Genomic DNA, 19,033 nt, shown 5'->3' with positions numbered 1-19,033 from the left:
CATAAGCAAAGGCTAATCACCCAAAGAGAGGGCCTTCATTCCTTGCATCTTAGATTCATGGATTTGGATGGATGAAAAGGTTTCTCCAAGTTCCCAAAATTGAGAACCTCTAATGATTCATCACCAAGGCATAATGAAGAAGAAATGAGTGACCTTGGAGGAGTTTGATTGCTAGATGATCCCTCCAAGGTGGCCTAAATTTTAGAGAGAAAGGAGAGCTTGTGTTCTCATCCTTTCCCCAAAAATTACCATATGTAAATTTTAGGCTATAAAGTCCTTTATATAGTCCCTTCAAATAAGTGACCTAATGGACCAAAAGCCCTATTCTTCTAACATGGCAAGCCTATAGGGTTTATTGGGCTTTCAAGCCCTTTGTTTATTCAAGTTGTCATACAACTTGAGTTAATGGGCTTGACATTCAAATCCCATTGGGCCTTGCGGCCCAAAACTAACCCGAGGTCTTTAACGAACTTATTCGTTTGATTAATTAACATATTAATTAATCCTAGCCTTAGATAAATAATTAAACCATTTAATTATTCTTACTCATCTCCGTTGTTTCTTCAAACTCTACCTTACTCAGTGAACGATCCATTAGGTTCCTTTTAGCGAGGCAGTGGGCGATTAAAACTCTTTCTAATCGATTGTGAATTGAAACTTACTTTCAATTCTCCCGTTAGTGATAATACACTTTTAGGGCTTCCACAAACCATGGTTGACGCCTAGCAGCATGTCATGGTTACCCAAGCTAATCAGCAGAGGTGGAGAACCTATTCAGTTTTAGGATTACAAATGCAATACGGTCTTTCTCTAATACAATACTCTTGACCACATTGTTTGGTTTGATAGTTTATTCATGTCTACTATCCAATGTGAGTCTTGTGCTTATATGATTACCTTGAATGTGATTTGGAACACATTCCTAAATCTCATTCATACTTTGGCCAAAGATTCTTAATCATATCATAGAGTATTCTCCCTCAAACAATTTGAAGGTTAGAGATCCCTTGTTGCGCATTCACTTGCCTCCATGGCTAAGTGGCTTAACCCCAACGATGCCATGGACACCCTCATGATGGAGTGACTTTGACATAATCAAAGATTAAGGACCTAACCACAAGACAACTGTGATGCCTCAGGTCAAAAGACTAATTTGCATTATCCCAACCATGAGTTCTCATTTGACATGAATATGAGAACTCTTCGTTGATCGTGTTCAGTGAACTCATTCTCTATTGAGCACCTACGTACTTGTCTTGATGTCACACACACCAATGACTCGAGACTATTCACTCTCCCTGAGAGAAGACATAGCACGTACTGATCTTAACGGACTGTCAATGCCCAATTGACAATCCTATGATCAGGAACGTTTAGGATCTGTCAACGAAAGAATGGTCTCATGAATCTAACTTCTTTATATCGCATTCTTCCAATCACATATTCCTTGGACTTATCGTTTAAGCATATAACATTTATATGAGACGGCTCAAACAATAATGTTTGCCCTTAATATTAAACTAGATTAGTTTAACATGTGAAATGTCTATAAAGTATCATCATATGATTGGTTTTAGGGCACATTTCCAATAGTTGTACAGTGGCTCTGGCCACTGTTCATCGTCTCCTTCGACGAAACTTCATTTTTTCGACAAAGGTGAACCTCGAAAACCCCAAGTTCTTCGTAGATCATAATTTGTAGTACGATTAGGGTTACTTAGAGGGATTTTGGTGACATTTGGATGCAGAAAACACCCTTAGAAATTAACCCAACTTTCTGGCGAGAGATCAGGCGGCTTCGAGCAGTTTTTCGGCCAATTTCGGCCACAGAAGGACCCCATGTTGGTATATTTCTCTTCCTCTCCTTTCGAGCTTCAAATTGATATATTAGATTGCTAGTTTTAGTTGAGTTTCGAAGCTAGGTGTAGCCGGGAACGTTTCTTGGTCAAGTTTCTTGGGTTCCGGCGGTTGCAGTGGCAACTGGCCGAAGAAGAAGAAAAAGAAAAAGAAAAGGGGGGAAGCCCAGGTCCACAATTCGGATCCGAATCCAAACCCAGGATTCGACCCGACTCGGTTCTAAAATGCATGGACATTTACGAAATTTTATCAGAAACCCTCCTAAGCTAATTTTGACATCCCGAATCCATTTAGGAGAATTTCACAATTTTAACGTAGTTGACCGTTGACTTTTTACAAAATTTTCCATCGCGCGCCGTTTTCCCAAATTTAATTGTCTTATTGGTGTTTTACTAATGGATCCCAATATTATGCTTAGGTGCGATTACTATTGGAGACTTCGACTATCCTAGGTTGCACTTTTTACAAAATTTGCCAACGCACTCCGTTTTCCCAAATTTAATTGTCTTAGTGGAGTTTTACTAATGGATCCCAATATTATGCTTAGGTGCGATTACTATTGGAGACTTCGACTATCCTAGTTCGAACGACTGCGACCTTGTAAGTATCTGTGAGTGGGTCTTTGATTTTAAATATTATACATTTATTTAGTTTCCATTTATATGATTGAAAAGAATTTCTTACGTATGCCTAGATTAGTCTAATGTTTATAAAAATTAGCGAAACGACGGAATTTATGAAATTATCCTAAATCCTATGGGATGCATAGGTATGCGTACTTTTGTGGATTTTAATTATGGCCATGATTAATATTTATGGAATAGTATTATGTCGATGTAAATTATTGATTTATCGCTGTATGATTTTATTTACGTTATCTGCTCATCGTTGCTGCATTGGTGTTAGTACTCGCCCGGGCCAGGGCTAGTCTTTCATGTGTATGTTCACGTAGCCCCGTATGTTCACTGTGGATCCATTATAGGTGCCAGTCTTGTCCTAGATTGCTATAGGTAATTAGGACTCGTATGTGATGCGCATAGCACCAGTCTTCACATTTTCTATATCACTACATATTATGACTTCATCACCTTCCTAGTGTTGGCCTGCACAGCTCGATTCGAAGTCCAGGTGGACATTCCGGGTCGGGGTGTGTCCGTTTGGTATTAGAGCATAAGTTTGGGTAGTATTGAGTTCATCACACACGTGATGGAAGCATTCTCGGTTCTTAAGCCTAATTTTCGAATCTTGCCACCTCGTCAGGCATGAAAAATGTATTAGCTTTTTCTAAGTTATGGGCTACTTAGACGACTTATCGACCTTCTAGAAGAGCATTGTGGCGACCGCCTCAATATTTTAAACAAGAACCTCCCTGCCAAGGAAAATTCCGATTTGGATTAAGTTGATGGTCTTTATGTAGGGCTAATGTATCAGTAGTTATGCACCACCAGAGATTTACTCGTCAATCCCACTACTACTATCTAATCATTATTATCAACCTTTACTAGTTAGGAAATCAGAAATAACTTTGATTCCTTGACAGTACCCGTTAGAATACCACTTATCAGAATTCCTATGAAGTTTACTTTTCGTCGAAATTTTTGGAAATGTCTCAAGTGTAGATGTGGTGCTAAAGTGGTAGCACTTGACGGAAGAACATCTCGGGGACAATCACCTTTAGTCCCTAACTTTACAAATCTTTCAAGCATATTCAAAAGTTTGGATCTTCAGGAGGAAGATCGATTTCCATTTAAGTCTATTCTAAAGTAGGTTATTAGCAAATCATTTTTCTGGCCTTAGGACATTTCAACCAACACTAGTTCCTAGAATTCTTTTGATGTTGTACTCATCATTTCAATGAGTATAGGCATGTGAGTACTAGTTCTTATACCTTCGGGTAGTAGAAATTCTAGAAGTAGAAATCAATTTTCCTAGAATTAATGAAACCACCTCATATGACCAATTCCTTACCAATCATCCGAAACCATCCACCCTAGCGGGCTCTAACCTGTAATCAGCCTATGGTGGCGCTACTAATTGACGATATTGTCCAATATCTAGAAGCTGTAAACCAGTGTTTAGGCGGTATGATTTCTGATACTAGACACATGTACTAGTATATAGGAGTGATACCTTATGCCAGAATGCCGATTCACAGTTTCAGGGCAACGAACAATATCAAAATATTATATGTGTATTAATTAGCGGCGTGACTGATAGACTAATTAACAGTGACTACCTGAGCTGGAGAAATTAAAATCGTGGAAACTTAGGAGCAAGCCTTATATGAGGATAGTAAATTCACAGTTGTATTAACCCTTTTACCCATGTAGGTAACCAAAACCTCTTTGACTAGCCATCTTTCTAATCACTTCCATAGGAAAACTTTGGAACCGTAACACAAGTTAAATTCTTGCTGTAAGAGCAAAACTGAGTACTGAGAAAATTGTGAAGGCCTTTAGTACATGGGTAGTGACATGAAGTAGTATGGCATGTTTCGAGGACATATATCTTTGGTGTCATTTCTCAAAATTTTTACTTGGGATACCACTGAAGCGGGAAGTTGAATACACCATTGAGCTACTTTCTTGTACTACACTAGTTTTCCTTATGCCTTTTCGAATGACTCCTTTGACATTGAGAAAACTTAGTTGCGAAAGCTTACCGATTAGGAATTTACCCAACCAAACACTTTGTCTTAAGGAACCTCAAACCTAGTCAAGAAGACATAAGACTAATCCTTAGGATCATACCAAGATTTTAGCAACTCAATCGGGTGACGATTAAAATCGTTAATACCCATACTTCATATTGATGGTCTACCCGACCAACTTTTGTAACCCGAGTTTTCTTCCATAGCCTGACGAATTCATAATAGTCTTATCGATGACTTTTTCATCTACCTCGGCAGTGAGATCAAATTCTCTAAACATTGATAGTTAGGTTTATACCAAATTCTTCAAATGTTAAACTTGTTTAGAATAAGTACTTTTCTTGGGAGACGTGGTTTCAGTGGACGATATTCTTTTCTTTTTTCCAAAAGCTTGTAGCGGAAGAAAGTTGAAATTCTTACAAAGTGTTGTGAAACGCTAGATATCTTTGGCCTTATCGATTTTTATCGGTAGTTTGATGGCGATTTTTCAGCTGTAGCATTTTCCTTCCAAGTTGACCGAAGAAAGTTAGTTTAAGTTGTGATGTTAGTTATGAATAAAATTTCTGTCAACTGACGTGTTGTTTCTTCTCGAGCTTTATTCTTATACATTTCGATGGCATCGATAATTTCGAAATCCATGATGACGTTTTCTCCGTACGTTTTGTCTGTGCTGATGCTGCATGATGAAGTATCGTTTATGCCTCCCAAAGGGTAGAACCTTATGAAATGAATTATCTTACTCATAACCTTGCATCAACAATTATCATTCTTACTTGAAAAACCAAATGACACTTCTCTATGGAGAAACGTGTCCAAAATCTTCACCAACCTACAAACTTCTCAAATACACCTTTGCTTGAAAAGAGATAAATTTTTGACAGCAACAATGGAAGAACCAAATCAACGTCTACGATTGCACTAGCGTGTATCACCCCGGTTGTGCAAATGTAATTACTGTTTACCACAGCAAAAGACATATCTACCCTTGAACATTTCTAGCCTTTATTATCCCATTCCAGCTGGAGTTCATAAGCAGTGATTTGACGTTATTTTTGAATTATCAAGAAATCGTTCAAGTGGTTATAATCACTTCCTGTATATGAATGGAGTTGGGAAATATCATCATAAACTCCCAATACGAGGTATCTTGTACATGTGGAGATTATGATGATGTTTCAATGATTATAGATCGATTTGACAAGTCAACTCACTTTCCATTGGTCCAGATGGACAATATTTTAGATCTTTTGGTAAAATTGCTCCTTTTGAATTTATCGGATTTTCTGGCGTTTCGATCAACATTTACTCTGACTGTGATTCCATATTCACCTCTTGGTGTTGGACGGCATTCCAGTCAACCTTGAATACATGTCTACCCTATTGAACTTCGTATTGTTCTAAAGTAGAAAAATCGTTAAGAAAAATCGCTCGAATATCTAATTTTTAGTTTTGACCATTAATGCTTCAATCACCCAACAAATACTCTGCTGAACGAATTTTACTGTTGGTGATTAAATCTGTTGGAAGCTACTGTTGTAGCAAGATATCATACATTCACTCTAGTTACCTTGTATCCTAAATTTAATGGACTTGTTCTGACCCTTAAATTCTTCAGTGTTCCTTTAGCCTTCTCGACATAGTTCTTGCTAAATTCGAGAGAAATTCACTATGAATCTGCTCGCCAAGTTGTTGTGAACTACATTGTTTGGCTACATGGTGTGCATGATGCTATTGTATCTCATTGTGTTATGCGTTTTACTTCCAAGTCTTTGGCAGTCTTCTTGAAGGCCATGTGTACTAAGTTCATATCAGTACCATACATTTCACCCTTAGACTAACAGTTAATCTGAACGAGCTACTCATACCTTAGTGGGCATTTTGTCTGTTCTAACATACAATTGTCTTTATTTTAGTTGCATGTAACTACAGTTACAATTTTGGTTTTGGGTATGACACCGTTGAGATGTAGTATGGAGATTCTATGCATAGCACATGATTGACAGAGGAGTATTACGAATAGGTATTTGAATAATTGAGATCACTATTTAGGAAATTGTGTGCTATTTGCGTTGTTGCCCGAGAAGGTAGTATGTGAGCGCGGTCGAGGTGCTAATCAAACGATTTATATGTATTTTCCAATGAGGGACAATATTGCACCCTCGGAAATTTGTTGCTTGTTTATCAAGACAACAGTGAGTTGTAGATATCGCGGGCTACAGACCGTAATATCGATAACTTATTCGTTGTGTTCGTTAAGGAAGTGGACAAGTAGGTTTTTTTACGTTAGCATTTTTAGTTATTTATTTATTGTTTGGGCTTGACCCAAAGATACTACACTTATTCTTAGAGTATGTGACCTTACGAGTGCGTAGGTGAAATTTTTCTATGTTTAGTTTTGATTTCAGTACCAACTATTTCTACATTATTGTATATACGTATTTTGACATAATGTTTTTATATATCTAGTTTTGACCTTATGTTTTTATAAAAGTATTATATTTTGGTATTGTATTGAAGGAGAATGAAAGTTTGAGTTTGGAGGCATGAAAGAGGAATCATTGCAATTAGATCGCGACGGAGTGACATACTCTTTGATGCAACCGATCTAACTTGATTTCTTCTTTATATATATTTTCTTTCTATCTTATGCATTTTATGTACAACAACTTATTTCAAATTTCGGGGAAGAAATTTTTTTAAGGTGGGTAGATTGTGAGAACCCGTCCCTAATTTTACAATTTTATAAATTTTACAAGTTGACCAAAATGCCCTTAGAAGAGAGATTGTTGACTTTCTTTGACCATCTATTCGTGATGCGTATGAGCTATTATTTTACTGTATTCTCGAAGTACTCGACAATATGAACGCATAGGCGTAAGCAGAATTGAATTTGGACTTACGACAAAGATTTTACAAACTACGAAGCATGATGGGTGTTTTGGTAAATTCACATTAAGGGAGATATTTTTCAGTATCTTCATTGGTGACTTTGAGCTGTGTGCCACGTGGGGCCCATACCCCATTCTTTTCCTTTCTCCCATGTCTCTTAATCCCTAGAAGTCCCTTTTTTTTTTTTTTTTTTTTTTTTTTCAAATCTCTACTCATTTGTTGCCACCTCATCTCTCATTCCCTCATTTCACTCTCTCTCATCTCTTAGCTCCGTCTCCTCTCGTGCAGAGAAATCAGACCATACCACCCTCATCGTTCTAGCGAGCACCACCACCATGAACCTAGGCTAGTCACGAACTGCGCCGACTGCCATGATTTCCTCTCCCTTATCTCTCACCTCTCTCTATCGCCCGTTCTCCTCTTCTCTGCAGTTATGCAGACATTACCACAACAAACCATCGTCTTTTTCCGTCAAAACCATCGAAACCAGACCATTGACCTTGAAGAGAGATCACATTCGCCGTCATCCAGTCAGTTTAGTGCACCCTGGTTCAAGATGTGGCTGCACAGTGGCTATGGCCATTGTTCATCGTCTCCTCTGGCGAAACTTCATTTTTCCGACAAAGGTGAACCTCGAAAACCCCAAGTTCTTTGTAGATCATGTTTTGTAGTATGATTAGGGTAAATTTGAGGGATTTTGGTGACGTTTAAATGTTGATAACACCCCTAGAAATTAACCCAGTTTTCTAGCGAGAGATCCAAGGGCACGAGCCATTTTCCGACCAATTCCAGCCATGTTGGTATATTTCTCTTCCTCTCATTTTGAACTTCAAATTGGAATATTAGATTGCTAGTTTTAGTTGAGTTTCGAAGCTAGGTGGAGTCGGGAACGTTTCCTGGCCAAGTTTATCGGGTTCACAGTTACAGTGGCAACCGGCCAAAGAAGAGGAAGAAGAAGAAGAAAAAAAGGGGAAGCCTAGGACCGCAACCTAGATTCGAATCTGAACCCAAGATCTGGCCTGACCCGGTTCTAAAGTGCATATGGAATATTCCCTAGAATATTCTTTATGTTGACTTTTACCAAATTTTCTAGAAACCTTCACAGGCTATTTTCGACGTCCCAAGTCCATTTTGACATCCATTTAGGAAAATTCTAAAGTTTTAACGTAGTTGACCACTAGGGTGTCTCGGTTGACTTTTTAGGGTTGATCGTTGACTTTTTGTTGACTTTTTAGAAAATTTGCTGGGAACCCTTTTTATCGTATTTTGACGCCCTGATTACAAATCCGCACTTCGTTTTCCAAATTTAATTGTCTTAATGGAGTTTTACTAATGGGTCCCAATATTATGCTTAGGTGCGATTACTATCGGAGACTCCGGCTATCCTAGTTTCGAACGATTACGACCTCGTAAGTATTTATGAGTGGGTCTTTGCTTTTAAATATTATATATCTATTTAGTTTCCATTTATATGATTGAAAAGAATTTCTTACGTATGCCTAGATTAGTCTAATGTTTATAAAAATTAGCGAAATGACGTAATTTACAAAATTATCCTAAATCCTACGGAATGCACATGTATGCGTACTTTTGCGGGATTTTAATTATAGCCATGATGAATATTTATGGAATAGTATTATGTTGACGTAAATTATTGATTTACCGCTGTATGATTTTATTTACGTTATCTGCTCATTGTTGATGCACTGGTGTTAGTACTTGCTCGGGCTAGGGCCAGTCTTTCACGTGTATGTTCACATCGCACCGTACACTCACTTTGGATCCATTGTAGGTGCCAGTCCAGTCCTAGATTGCTATAGGAAATTAGGACTTGTAGGTGATGCGCATAGCGTCAGTCTTCACGTGATTGTAGTACTATAGAGTATATTATTATTACATCTAGTCTTGTTAACACTTGATGTGATATATTTATTTCTGTGAGATATTGTGATTACTAGAAGTTATATGCTTATTTACGAATTTGTGACGTATTGAAGTCTTGAGATATTGCAGGCTACAATAAGTATTCTTCATACTATACATAATATGTATATTTTGGAAACTATACTTGTTTTACAGCGAGGGGTTATTATGTTTTTGAAAAGGTTTTTACAAAACTTTATTTTTAGGCCCACTCATCCTTGTCTTTCACCCTTCAGGTTTTAATAGCTAAGCTTTCGTATCGACAAGGATTCTTGGCAAATCTTGGTATTGGAGATTACATTCGATGGTATAATTCTCATTCTACTTTATTGTACTTTACTTATGATTTGACATCACGTGTGAAATGTGATCATTCCCGCTTACAAGCGCATTATTATATTGAGGCACTTTTAGGTTTAAATTTATTCACATTTTCCACATCATTACACTTTATGGCTTCGTCACTCTCTTGGTGTTGGCCAGCACAACTCGATTTGGAGTCCAGATGGACATTCCAGGTTGGGGTGTGTCACTACCATTTAGTACTACAATCTAGTGGTATTCTTCTTCACTTGTAAGTGAGAGGTCTTAGGTTCGATTCTCGTTAAAGGCGAATTTAAACCACATTATTGCTAACCCATTGTGAAGCTTAGACCACCCCCTTCTCCATAGTGTAAATAATATCGTTTGTTAAAAAAAATAAAAATAAATCCAAAGCCTTGGCTCTAAAAATATTGTGCTATTGTTGAGACCCTTGCTTATTCTATTGATAGGGTTCAGTTACATATTTTCACATAAAGCAATATACTTAAGACTAGGAAAACATGAAGTTTTGCATCTGTGTATATTTCTCTAAGTTTACTTCTTTTGATATAGTGGCATTGTATCATGCTTACTAGCTTAATTATGATGTCCAGTGGAAGAGTTAAGTTTTCTGGGCATGTACTTTCGCATTCTGTATATGTAACAGGGACTTCTGTTGGTTTACATGGAAAGGAGACTCATTAGCATTCCTGAAATCTGTGAGACGGGAGTTGTTGTTGTGTTAAACTTGGGGAACCTGAATGCCATTCACTCAGTTTTGGGACTCAATTCAACTCATAACTACAAGACTTCCGAAGACATCCTTTAACAACGTTTGTGTATGATGTTTACTGTATTTATTTCTTACTGTTAAGATTTGCTTGTAGAATACCTTATATATCTTCTACACATGGCTTTTGGTGTAATGTTTATTGTATTTATTGTATTTATTTTGGTGTAATATTTATTGTATTTATTTTGGCTTTTGGTGTAATATTTATTGTATTTATTTTCAAGTAGGCCTTGAAGTTTCAAACATTCGATGTAAATTTTATCAACTGATACAATTTTTACGGCGTCGTATTCAACATTATTTAGGCATTAGATTTCTTTAGTTTAAAAAATAAGATCTATTTTTCACTTATATATATTATCTTGTTTTTTAGTCCGACACTGCACCAAATGCTTCACTAAGTTAGTTCAGCTTAGTCTATTCTAAGCTAGTCCAGCTTAGTCCCCGAAACTAGTCAAGTGCAACAAACGAACCTTAGGTAACTAAAGAAAGTATGAATTTTTGGTTACATTCAAGAATTCTTATTAAATCAATAGGTGGGTAACCATGAATTCTTAGTCATCAAGTAACCAAGAGAACGACACATGTGAGAGAAAAATGCAGCATTTTCCCCTGTGGATCGAGTAGTCTTATCTTCGTAACACAATCTTGCTTTACAATTTGAGAGGGTGAAAAACACAAGGTTGGGCCATTCGCATTAACGTTTTTTCAAACTCTTGTGTTGAACTTGGAATGATCCCACAAAAGTGATATGACTTCACCACTAAAGTTAGGCACTTCAAATATTTAAAGGCAAACCCCTAATTACACATGCTAATAAAGCAAGTCATATTATCATATGCTATAATATAACTTGTATACTTAGATTTTTTTTCTTTTGGCTCTAAAGACATAAGAATGGGTTCGCAAGACATGGCGTACAATCTCATCGAATCAAAGCTAAGCAGAGCTCTGCAACCAAGTTCGATTCTCTATTTTTGTAATTTAGATGAAATTAATGAAACTAATATACTGGTAATGTAGGAGTTCGGACAAAGATTTCTCTAGAAGCATCTCCTTGGACCTCAGCACAGCTCTCCAAGGAATTGGTACTTTGGATGTGTAGTCGGGCTCTTGCTTGTTGATGTGCTACAAGAAGAAAACAAAGTTAGTTCTGAAAGGTGCCTTTGTGGGGCCTTAGGTGTAGGCCTTGAGGCTCACAATCAAAACTAATTAAGTGCTAGGCGTACCACTACTATCTCAATATAGCAGATGTAGAGCATGTGTGTTTTCAAGTCGATTACTTACGCCCCAAGTTACTCAAACTTCTTGTTTTTAAAGGATTTTCACAAATGGGTTAAGCCTGTGTTAAGTTCTTTTTCTTGCTTTGTAAATAAGGACTTTTAGTTCATGATATTATATGTTTGAATGGAGGGAATCCAAAGCCCTTTAAGTCATTTTTCTGGTTCCATATTTCTTTTAATGAAAACATATCCGTTAAACTAACCAGATCCAGATGCAAATGGAACTCTTAAAATAGAAAAACAGGGGAAATAACTTGAATACATGCTGGAGAATGCATTAAGCAATAGATCTACTAATTTAGAAATAAACAAAGAGTTTTGGGCAAGATGTCACCTTATCTGGCAAGGTTAAACCTTTTGCAGTCACTTCTCTTTGTTTTTACAGGGGTTATATGCTAAAAAGGATGAATGGTAAACATGTTTACACGAGAGAATCGATACTACAACATTGAGAATGGTAGCAGAGCTTTATACTAGAGAAAAGATAACTTTTCTAAGGAAAGTATTGCTTAAAATGACTGAATCTGGGTTGATTTCAGCTTTTGGATGCAAATTTGGTTTGAGAGCAGAAGTTTGTATGTTTGTTTGTTTGATTGGTTGAGTGTCCTTGTCCTTGTCCTTGGGGCTTGTCTTCCCTTTTATAGACAATTTGGCTCGACTATTGCAGCTTTTGCTCTTGCCCGAAAGCACTTGGAGGGTAGTGAGTCATCAAATTTTTACCAGCAATGCCACTGGAAAGTGTTCTTTGGTTGATAGTAGGTTAGTCTCCATCACTTGTCACTTCAATTGTAGACACGTGACTTATATCTTGGCTGAGAATGCTTCAATTTACTTCTAAGCTTGATACTGGACTTCGGGCAAGTCTCATTTAATTGGCATCTTTGGGCTTTATTTCTTTCAAGCCCAATATTCAAATATTAACCTAAACAATAGGTAAAGACTTAGAAGAAACTGGTTTCAATTCATAAGAGAAGACAAAGTTGTACTCTAGAGTTGAAGCATGGTCCATGGATGGTTGATTTGAGGTCAACAATTTAATTCATTCTTTATTAGTATTATACTTCCCTTAATTTACATAAAACTCTTAAATTTTATTCACCAACAGTTAAAATAAGAGGTCTTTTTTTTTTCTCTTTTCAACCACAACAACGCTCAGCCTAAAACTAAATTTAACATCTTACTTTATGAACAAATCAATAACTCTTAAAATTAAAACCTAAAGTCTTGTTTAGCTTTACTAAAATATATTATTTACGTTGCCAAGCGAAGAATAAAAAACTTCGAACTTTTCCTCCCCTTTTTGAAATTTCATATATTTTATCCTTCAAATTCCCAACCCATAACAATATTAGGATTGTAAATTTGTCCATTCTCTTTAACTTTTTACTAGATTTATATATTTCAGATATTTTGTTCTCTAAATTCCCATTCCATTCTTCTCATCTTTGTTTGAAAATTCCCAATCTATTTTTTATTGACTTGGAGTGATGATAGAGAGACTATCTACTTAGCCATATTTTGAGACCACATGATAATATAGAAGTTAATAATTGGACTACTATTCAAATCATTAAAGAAAGAATCTAATTATCAATCGTCACATCATGTGGTCTTCAAAATATGGTCTAAAAACATGGTATTCCTAACCTTTTATTTTGACTTGATATTGAAAGGTTAATTTCTCTTAATCCTCCTTAATTTTGATTAATAACTCTCTATATTGACTTGATTTTTCGAAGGTTAATTTCAACATGAAAAAAAAAAAAAAAAACATTAGCTCCTCAATAAATTTAACTAGATCACAACTCCAAACATGTGTTATATTTTCTTGTAAATATATCTGTCTATTTATTTTATTTCTTTAACATTTATATGAGACTCCTCCTCGTGTAATTTCGTGACTCCACTGCATGCGGTCCCTACCAAAAATTCTCTTCATAGACAAAACTTGTTTCTAAAAACCGACCTGTAAATTAAGGAAAGGTATTCAATAGCTCTTAAAAAACCTCATATTATGCCGTAACACGTTGTTGTTTCAACATATTGTTGCCGGGTGCATGCATGCTATGATGGTTTACGTACTGAGGTCAAATAAGAGAGTCGTGCTCGTGCTGGCGCATGTTGAACGTGCAAAAAGTTGAACTCCTAAGCATTTTCTCTGGCATTATCAATACCATGACTTTGAAAAACCTGAACTGGCATCATATCACAGAGTTTACCCTCAGGAAGTAACTTAGATAGTGCAAGTAATGCTAATAGATAACATTGAGAAGTAACTTAGATGGTGCAAGAAGTAACTTAGATGATGCAAGTATCGCTAACTTTTAAGATTAGAATTAGTCAGATAATTCGAATTTGGCACCTAATTTGACATAATTTCAAAGGTTAAATTACAAAATCTATTCCGAGGCGGCTAAAATTTGAACCTAATCTTTTTCCGTATGGATGAGGCTGCTGCGCTGCCTAGTGCCTTGCACCTCTCTAATTTATTAAAGCTAATTAAACACATTTTTTAAGACACCACTAGCATTCGTATTTGGTCCACCTCAAGTTCTTAAATCAGAATTTCATGTCTATGTTCTCACTTTTCTCAGCATTCACACGGCCACCAGTCAATACTATACTATAAACAAAGGAACTTTTTTCACGCGTTTAATAAAGTAATTGATCGTCATTCAGTGCTATGGTCTGGTAGTATTTATCTTCACTTGAAAGTGAGAGGTCATAAGTTCGAATCTTGTGGATGAAAAATTCGATACCAAATTAGATTGCCCATTGTGTGATTTAGCCGAATTCCTCATTTTCTTAGTGTAAAAAATATCAATGTACTAAAAAAAAAAGTAATTGATCATAGACTTGGACGTCCATGGTCCCACCATCTTCTACATATATTTAACGATTTCTATCATAAATAATCTTGGAAATTGACTTGTTCCATCAAGATTGTCTCTAAAGTTAAATATTCTTAACTAAAATCCTTCATAAATTATAATGAACAAGTGTCGTGTTAATTTATAATAAATTCAAGACTAAGAGACGTGTAATTCAATCATATCACTACCTACATGTTGCCATATATAAATCCATTTGTATGTGTATATAATTAGGATAAATTACACAAAACTATCTTAATTATTGATTGAATTACAATCTCATATCTCATATTTTGAAAATTACAAAATTATACCTCATTTTATGAATTTGTTGCAATATCAGACATTCGTTAATTTTTCTGTCAATTTTTCTGTTAAATACTAACTTGGCTTGGTTAGAACCCAACTGGATTAAAAAATTAATTAAATATTAAAATTTTAAAAACAAAATCATTTAAATAATTTTAATTACAAAATGTGGACCCACCCTCTACAAACCAGCCACCTATGTCCCTAACCAAAATTAATCACTGTAGCCAAAATCTCCATGCCAATTTCCTCCATGTCCATTCTCCGTCACCGTACCATCATCCCACTACGACCGCCGCCCTCCTAACCGTCGCCAAATTCTTCCCAAATCTCAATTCTCCAGTAGGTCTCTGTCGCTGAAGGCTCGTATTTTTCTTAGACAGACAGAGAGACCGAGGAGAGAGGATGGAGGGTCAGCGGGCCGCTCTGTTTCAATGCCAGCGAATTGGCTGCAACGCCATGTTTTCCGATGATGACAATCCCGAAGGTTCCTGTCAATATCATAATTCAGTCCTCCCTTTCTTACTGTGCTCTGGTTTGGATGTGAGAGAAGCAAAGAAGATTATCGCTTTCCCTTTTTCCTTTGGTTCAATTTGAATAATTAAAATATCCCAACTGAGATTAGTCACAAAATTCTGTTTTTTTAATTCTTATTATTTGCTTGTAATTGGCTTTTTAGTTTAAACAGCACCAGAACCCTAGCAGGCGGTGGATGTCAACCTGACGCGGTCGTCTCCACCGATTCACGGCCCTGCAGTCCGTGACCTCCTCTTCCTCTTTCTAGTGTAATGAATAAAAAATAATAATTTTTTATGTATTAATTAATTAATTAATTTTATCCTAATTGGCAAACGAGTAGATCCCGTTTCTGTCATGTCATCATATAACAGCTAAATTGACAAAAAACTTAACAGATTTTTAACATTGAAATGAATTCATAAATTGTAGTATGATATTGCAATATTTAAAACGTGATGTATGAGACAATAGTTCGACCTATACTTTTGTGTAATTTACCCTATATATAATAAGAGCACCAAACTCTTCCTCAATACCAAACCAGCTTAATTTGGCAGATGGTTTTCTTGAGTCATCTTGTGGTTTCCAGAAATGAAATAATCCTCACAACTTAAAATCATGGCATCCAAAGAAGAAAAAGCGCATTCTTTCATCCCTATTATACTCATTCTCTTGTTGGTTTCTTCGGCTTCAGCAGCAACAGCAGGACAAGAAGCAGAAGCAGAAGCACTTCTGAATTGGAAAGCTAGCCTTGACAACAGCACAAGTCTCTCCCTCTTGCCTTCATGGGTTGGAAACAACATATGCAATTGGGAAGGAATTGCTTGTAACAATTTTGGAAGCATAACACAAATAAACCTCACTTCTTCTGGCTTAAGAGGTACGCTTCATGCACTTAGTTTCTCATCTTTCCCAAGTCTCATGAGCCTTAACCTGAGCCACAATGCGATTTTCGGAACAATCCCACTGGAGATAGGGTTTTTGAAAAGCCTTCAAATCCTTGATCTTGCTGGAAACAACATCAATGGGTCCATTCCACATGCAGTTGGAATGTTGGGCAACTTAACCATTCTGTCCCTCCAACAAAACAATCTCTCTGGAAATCTCCCTGCAGAAATATGCATGCTGAATTCACTCAGTGTGATCAATGTAGCGCATAACAGTCTCATGGGTTCGATTCCAGAAGCAATCGGAAACCTGTCCAGCTTAACTGTTCTTGCCCTTCAACGCAACAATTTCTCCGGCGCAATTCCTTCCACAATAGGCAACCTGAGCGGCCTCAAGGAGATGTATTTGATGGGAAATCAATTAATTGGAAATATCCCACCTGAAATAGGAAAGCTCAAATTTCTTACTCATTTGGGATTGGTGGATAACAAACTCAATGGCTCTCTTCCTTCAGGACTGAATAATTTTACATTTTTGAAGCAGTTGTTTTTGAGCAACAACTTTTTTTCCGGCAGCATTCCCCACGATATATGCATCAGCGGAGTCCTCGAACTGTTTACGGCACACAACAATCAGTTGACAGGCCCCATGCCTAGAAGCTTGAGGAACTGCACCAGTTTAGTTAGATTGAGGCTTGAGAGGAACCAGCTGACAGCAAATATAGCTCAAGAGTTTGGCATTTATCCGAAACTAATTTACTGTCGATTTGAGTTACAACAGATTCTATGGTGAGCTTTCAGAAAACTGGGAGCAGTGCCAAAACTTACAAAGCTTGAGGCTTGGCAACAACAGAATTTCCGGGGAGATACCTCGGTTTGAGGGATCAATTCAGCTCCATGTGCTTGACCTATCTTCGAATAATCTCACCGGGACAATCCCAAAGGAAATAGGGAAGTTGACATCCTTGTTCAACCTTAACCTAGGTGACAACAAACTTTCAGGCAGTGTGCCTTCGGAGATTGGATTGCTAACCAATCTACAACATCTTAACTTAGCAGCAAATGATTTCAGTGGACTAATTCCAGAAAAATTAGACGGGTGCAGAGTGTTGTTGAACTTGAACTTGAGCAGAAACAGATTTAGTGAGAGCATTCCTCTTCAGATGGCAAGCATAAACGCTCTTCAAGTTCTCGATCTCAGTCAAAATTCACTGATGAGTGAAATTCCACCACAGCTTGGAAATTTGATGAAGTTGGAAACCTTGAATCTCTCCCACAACAAGCTCTCTGGTTCGATCCCATCTACGTTCGATAACATGTTGAGCTTGACAGTTGTTGATATGTCATACAATCATTTGGAGGGTCCTCTTCCCAACAACAGAGCATTCCACGAGGCCTTGGTTCTAGCATTTGCGAATAACACAGGCTTGTGTGGCAATGCCACAGGTTTGAATGTTTGTCCGTCAGAAACGAGAGGGGATAAAAAGAGCAGCAAATCGATTATCTTCATTGTAGTCCTTATTTTAGGCATCCTGCTGTTTGCATTTGTGGTAACCGGGATTCTTTGCGTGATCTGCTATCCGCAGGAAGCGCAAAATGAAGACCAGTTTGCGGTTTGGAGTTATGATGGAAGACTTGAGTATGAAGACATCATTAAAGCCACAGAGGGATTCAACTCCAAATATTTTGTGGGGGTGGGAGGCAATGCAAGTGTTTATAAAGCTGAGCTGCCCACAGGCCGGATTGTTGCGGTGAAGAAACTCCACATGCTACAGGATAGTGGAGTGGCAAACATCAAGGCTTTCGAGAGTGAGGTTCGTACTCTATCAGAGATTCGTCACAGAAACATTTTGAAGCTTTATGGTTTCTGTTCGCATCCGCAGCACCCTCTTTTGTTGTATGATTTCATAAACGGAGGAAGCTTGCAAAAGATACTGACCGACGAAAACCATGCGGTTAAGTTTGGATGGATTGAGAGGGTGAATGCTGTCAAGGATGTTGCTAATGCATTGTCGTATATGCACCATGATTGTTCACCTCCGATATTACATCGAGACATTTCAAGTAAGAACATCTTGCTGGACTTGGAATATGGAGCTTATGTTTCCGATTTTGGTACAGCTAAGCTCTTGAATCTTGAGACTTCAAATTGGACTTCATTTGCAGGCACATTCGGATACAGTGCTCCAGGTACTTATCTTCTGCTTGAATATATTCTTCCATTTAACGTAAGTACTTATTTCCTGCTTTTACTCATCATGACTTGGTCTTTGTTTTGCAGAGTTTGCATACACGATGGAAACAAATGAGAAATGCGATGTTTATAGCTTTGGAGTGGTAGCACTAGAAATGATCATGGGAAAGCATCCCGGAGACCTCCTCTCCTATTTTTTGTCATTGTCCTCAACATCAACACCCAAACCTATACAACTGAACGATGTCTTGGACAAGAGGCTCCCGCCTCCTGGAAATCTTGTTGTGGAAAAAGTGATCACTGTTGCAAACCTTGCACATGCGTGCGTGCGAACGAATCCACAATCTCGACCAACCATGCGACAAATTTCCCATGAGTTGTCATTTTGAAGGACCTTTTTTGCCATAGATGTTTGAAATGATTAGCTCATGATTCTTGATTAGAAATCTATGCTTTCTTCTTTCAATAAAAATCTTCATATGTTTAATGTATATTTACAACCGCTCTTTAAATATAAGTTACAATGAATGTAGTCTTCACATCTTATGGGATG

At 37.2% G+C, this 19,033-nt stretch overlaps 1 protein-coding gene across 1 annotated transcript; it reads left to right on the top strand.

Moving 5' to 3' along the window:
- The first annotated feature begins 15,064 nt into the window (after positions 1-15,064).
- Positions 15,065-19,012, top strand: LOC103966848 (MDIS1-interacting receptor like kinase 2-like). The gene is given in 3 exon segments (XM_009380066.3): positions 15,065-17,046; positions 17,048-18,476; positions 18,568-19,012. Coding segments are annotated over 3 exon segments (2,760 nt in total). The 5' UTR covers positions 15,065-16,017; the 3' UTR covers positions 18,870-19,012.
- Positions 19,013-19,033: the final 21 nt, after the last annotated feature.

Source organism: the organism of the source record quoted next, unplaced genomic scaffold (assembly GCF_019419815.1).
Source record: "Pyrus x bretschneideri cultivar Hongxiangsu unplaced genomic scaffold, Pyrus_bretschneideri_v1 Contig37, whole genome shotgun sequence".
NCBI classification, from domain to species: Eukaryota; Viridiplantae; Streptophyta; class Magnoliopsida; order Rosales; family Rosaceae; genus Pyrus; species Pyrus x bretschneideri.
Note: the sequence above shows the minus strand (reverse complement) of the source record. Positions and strands in the feature narration are given on the sequence as shown.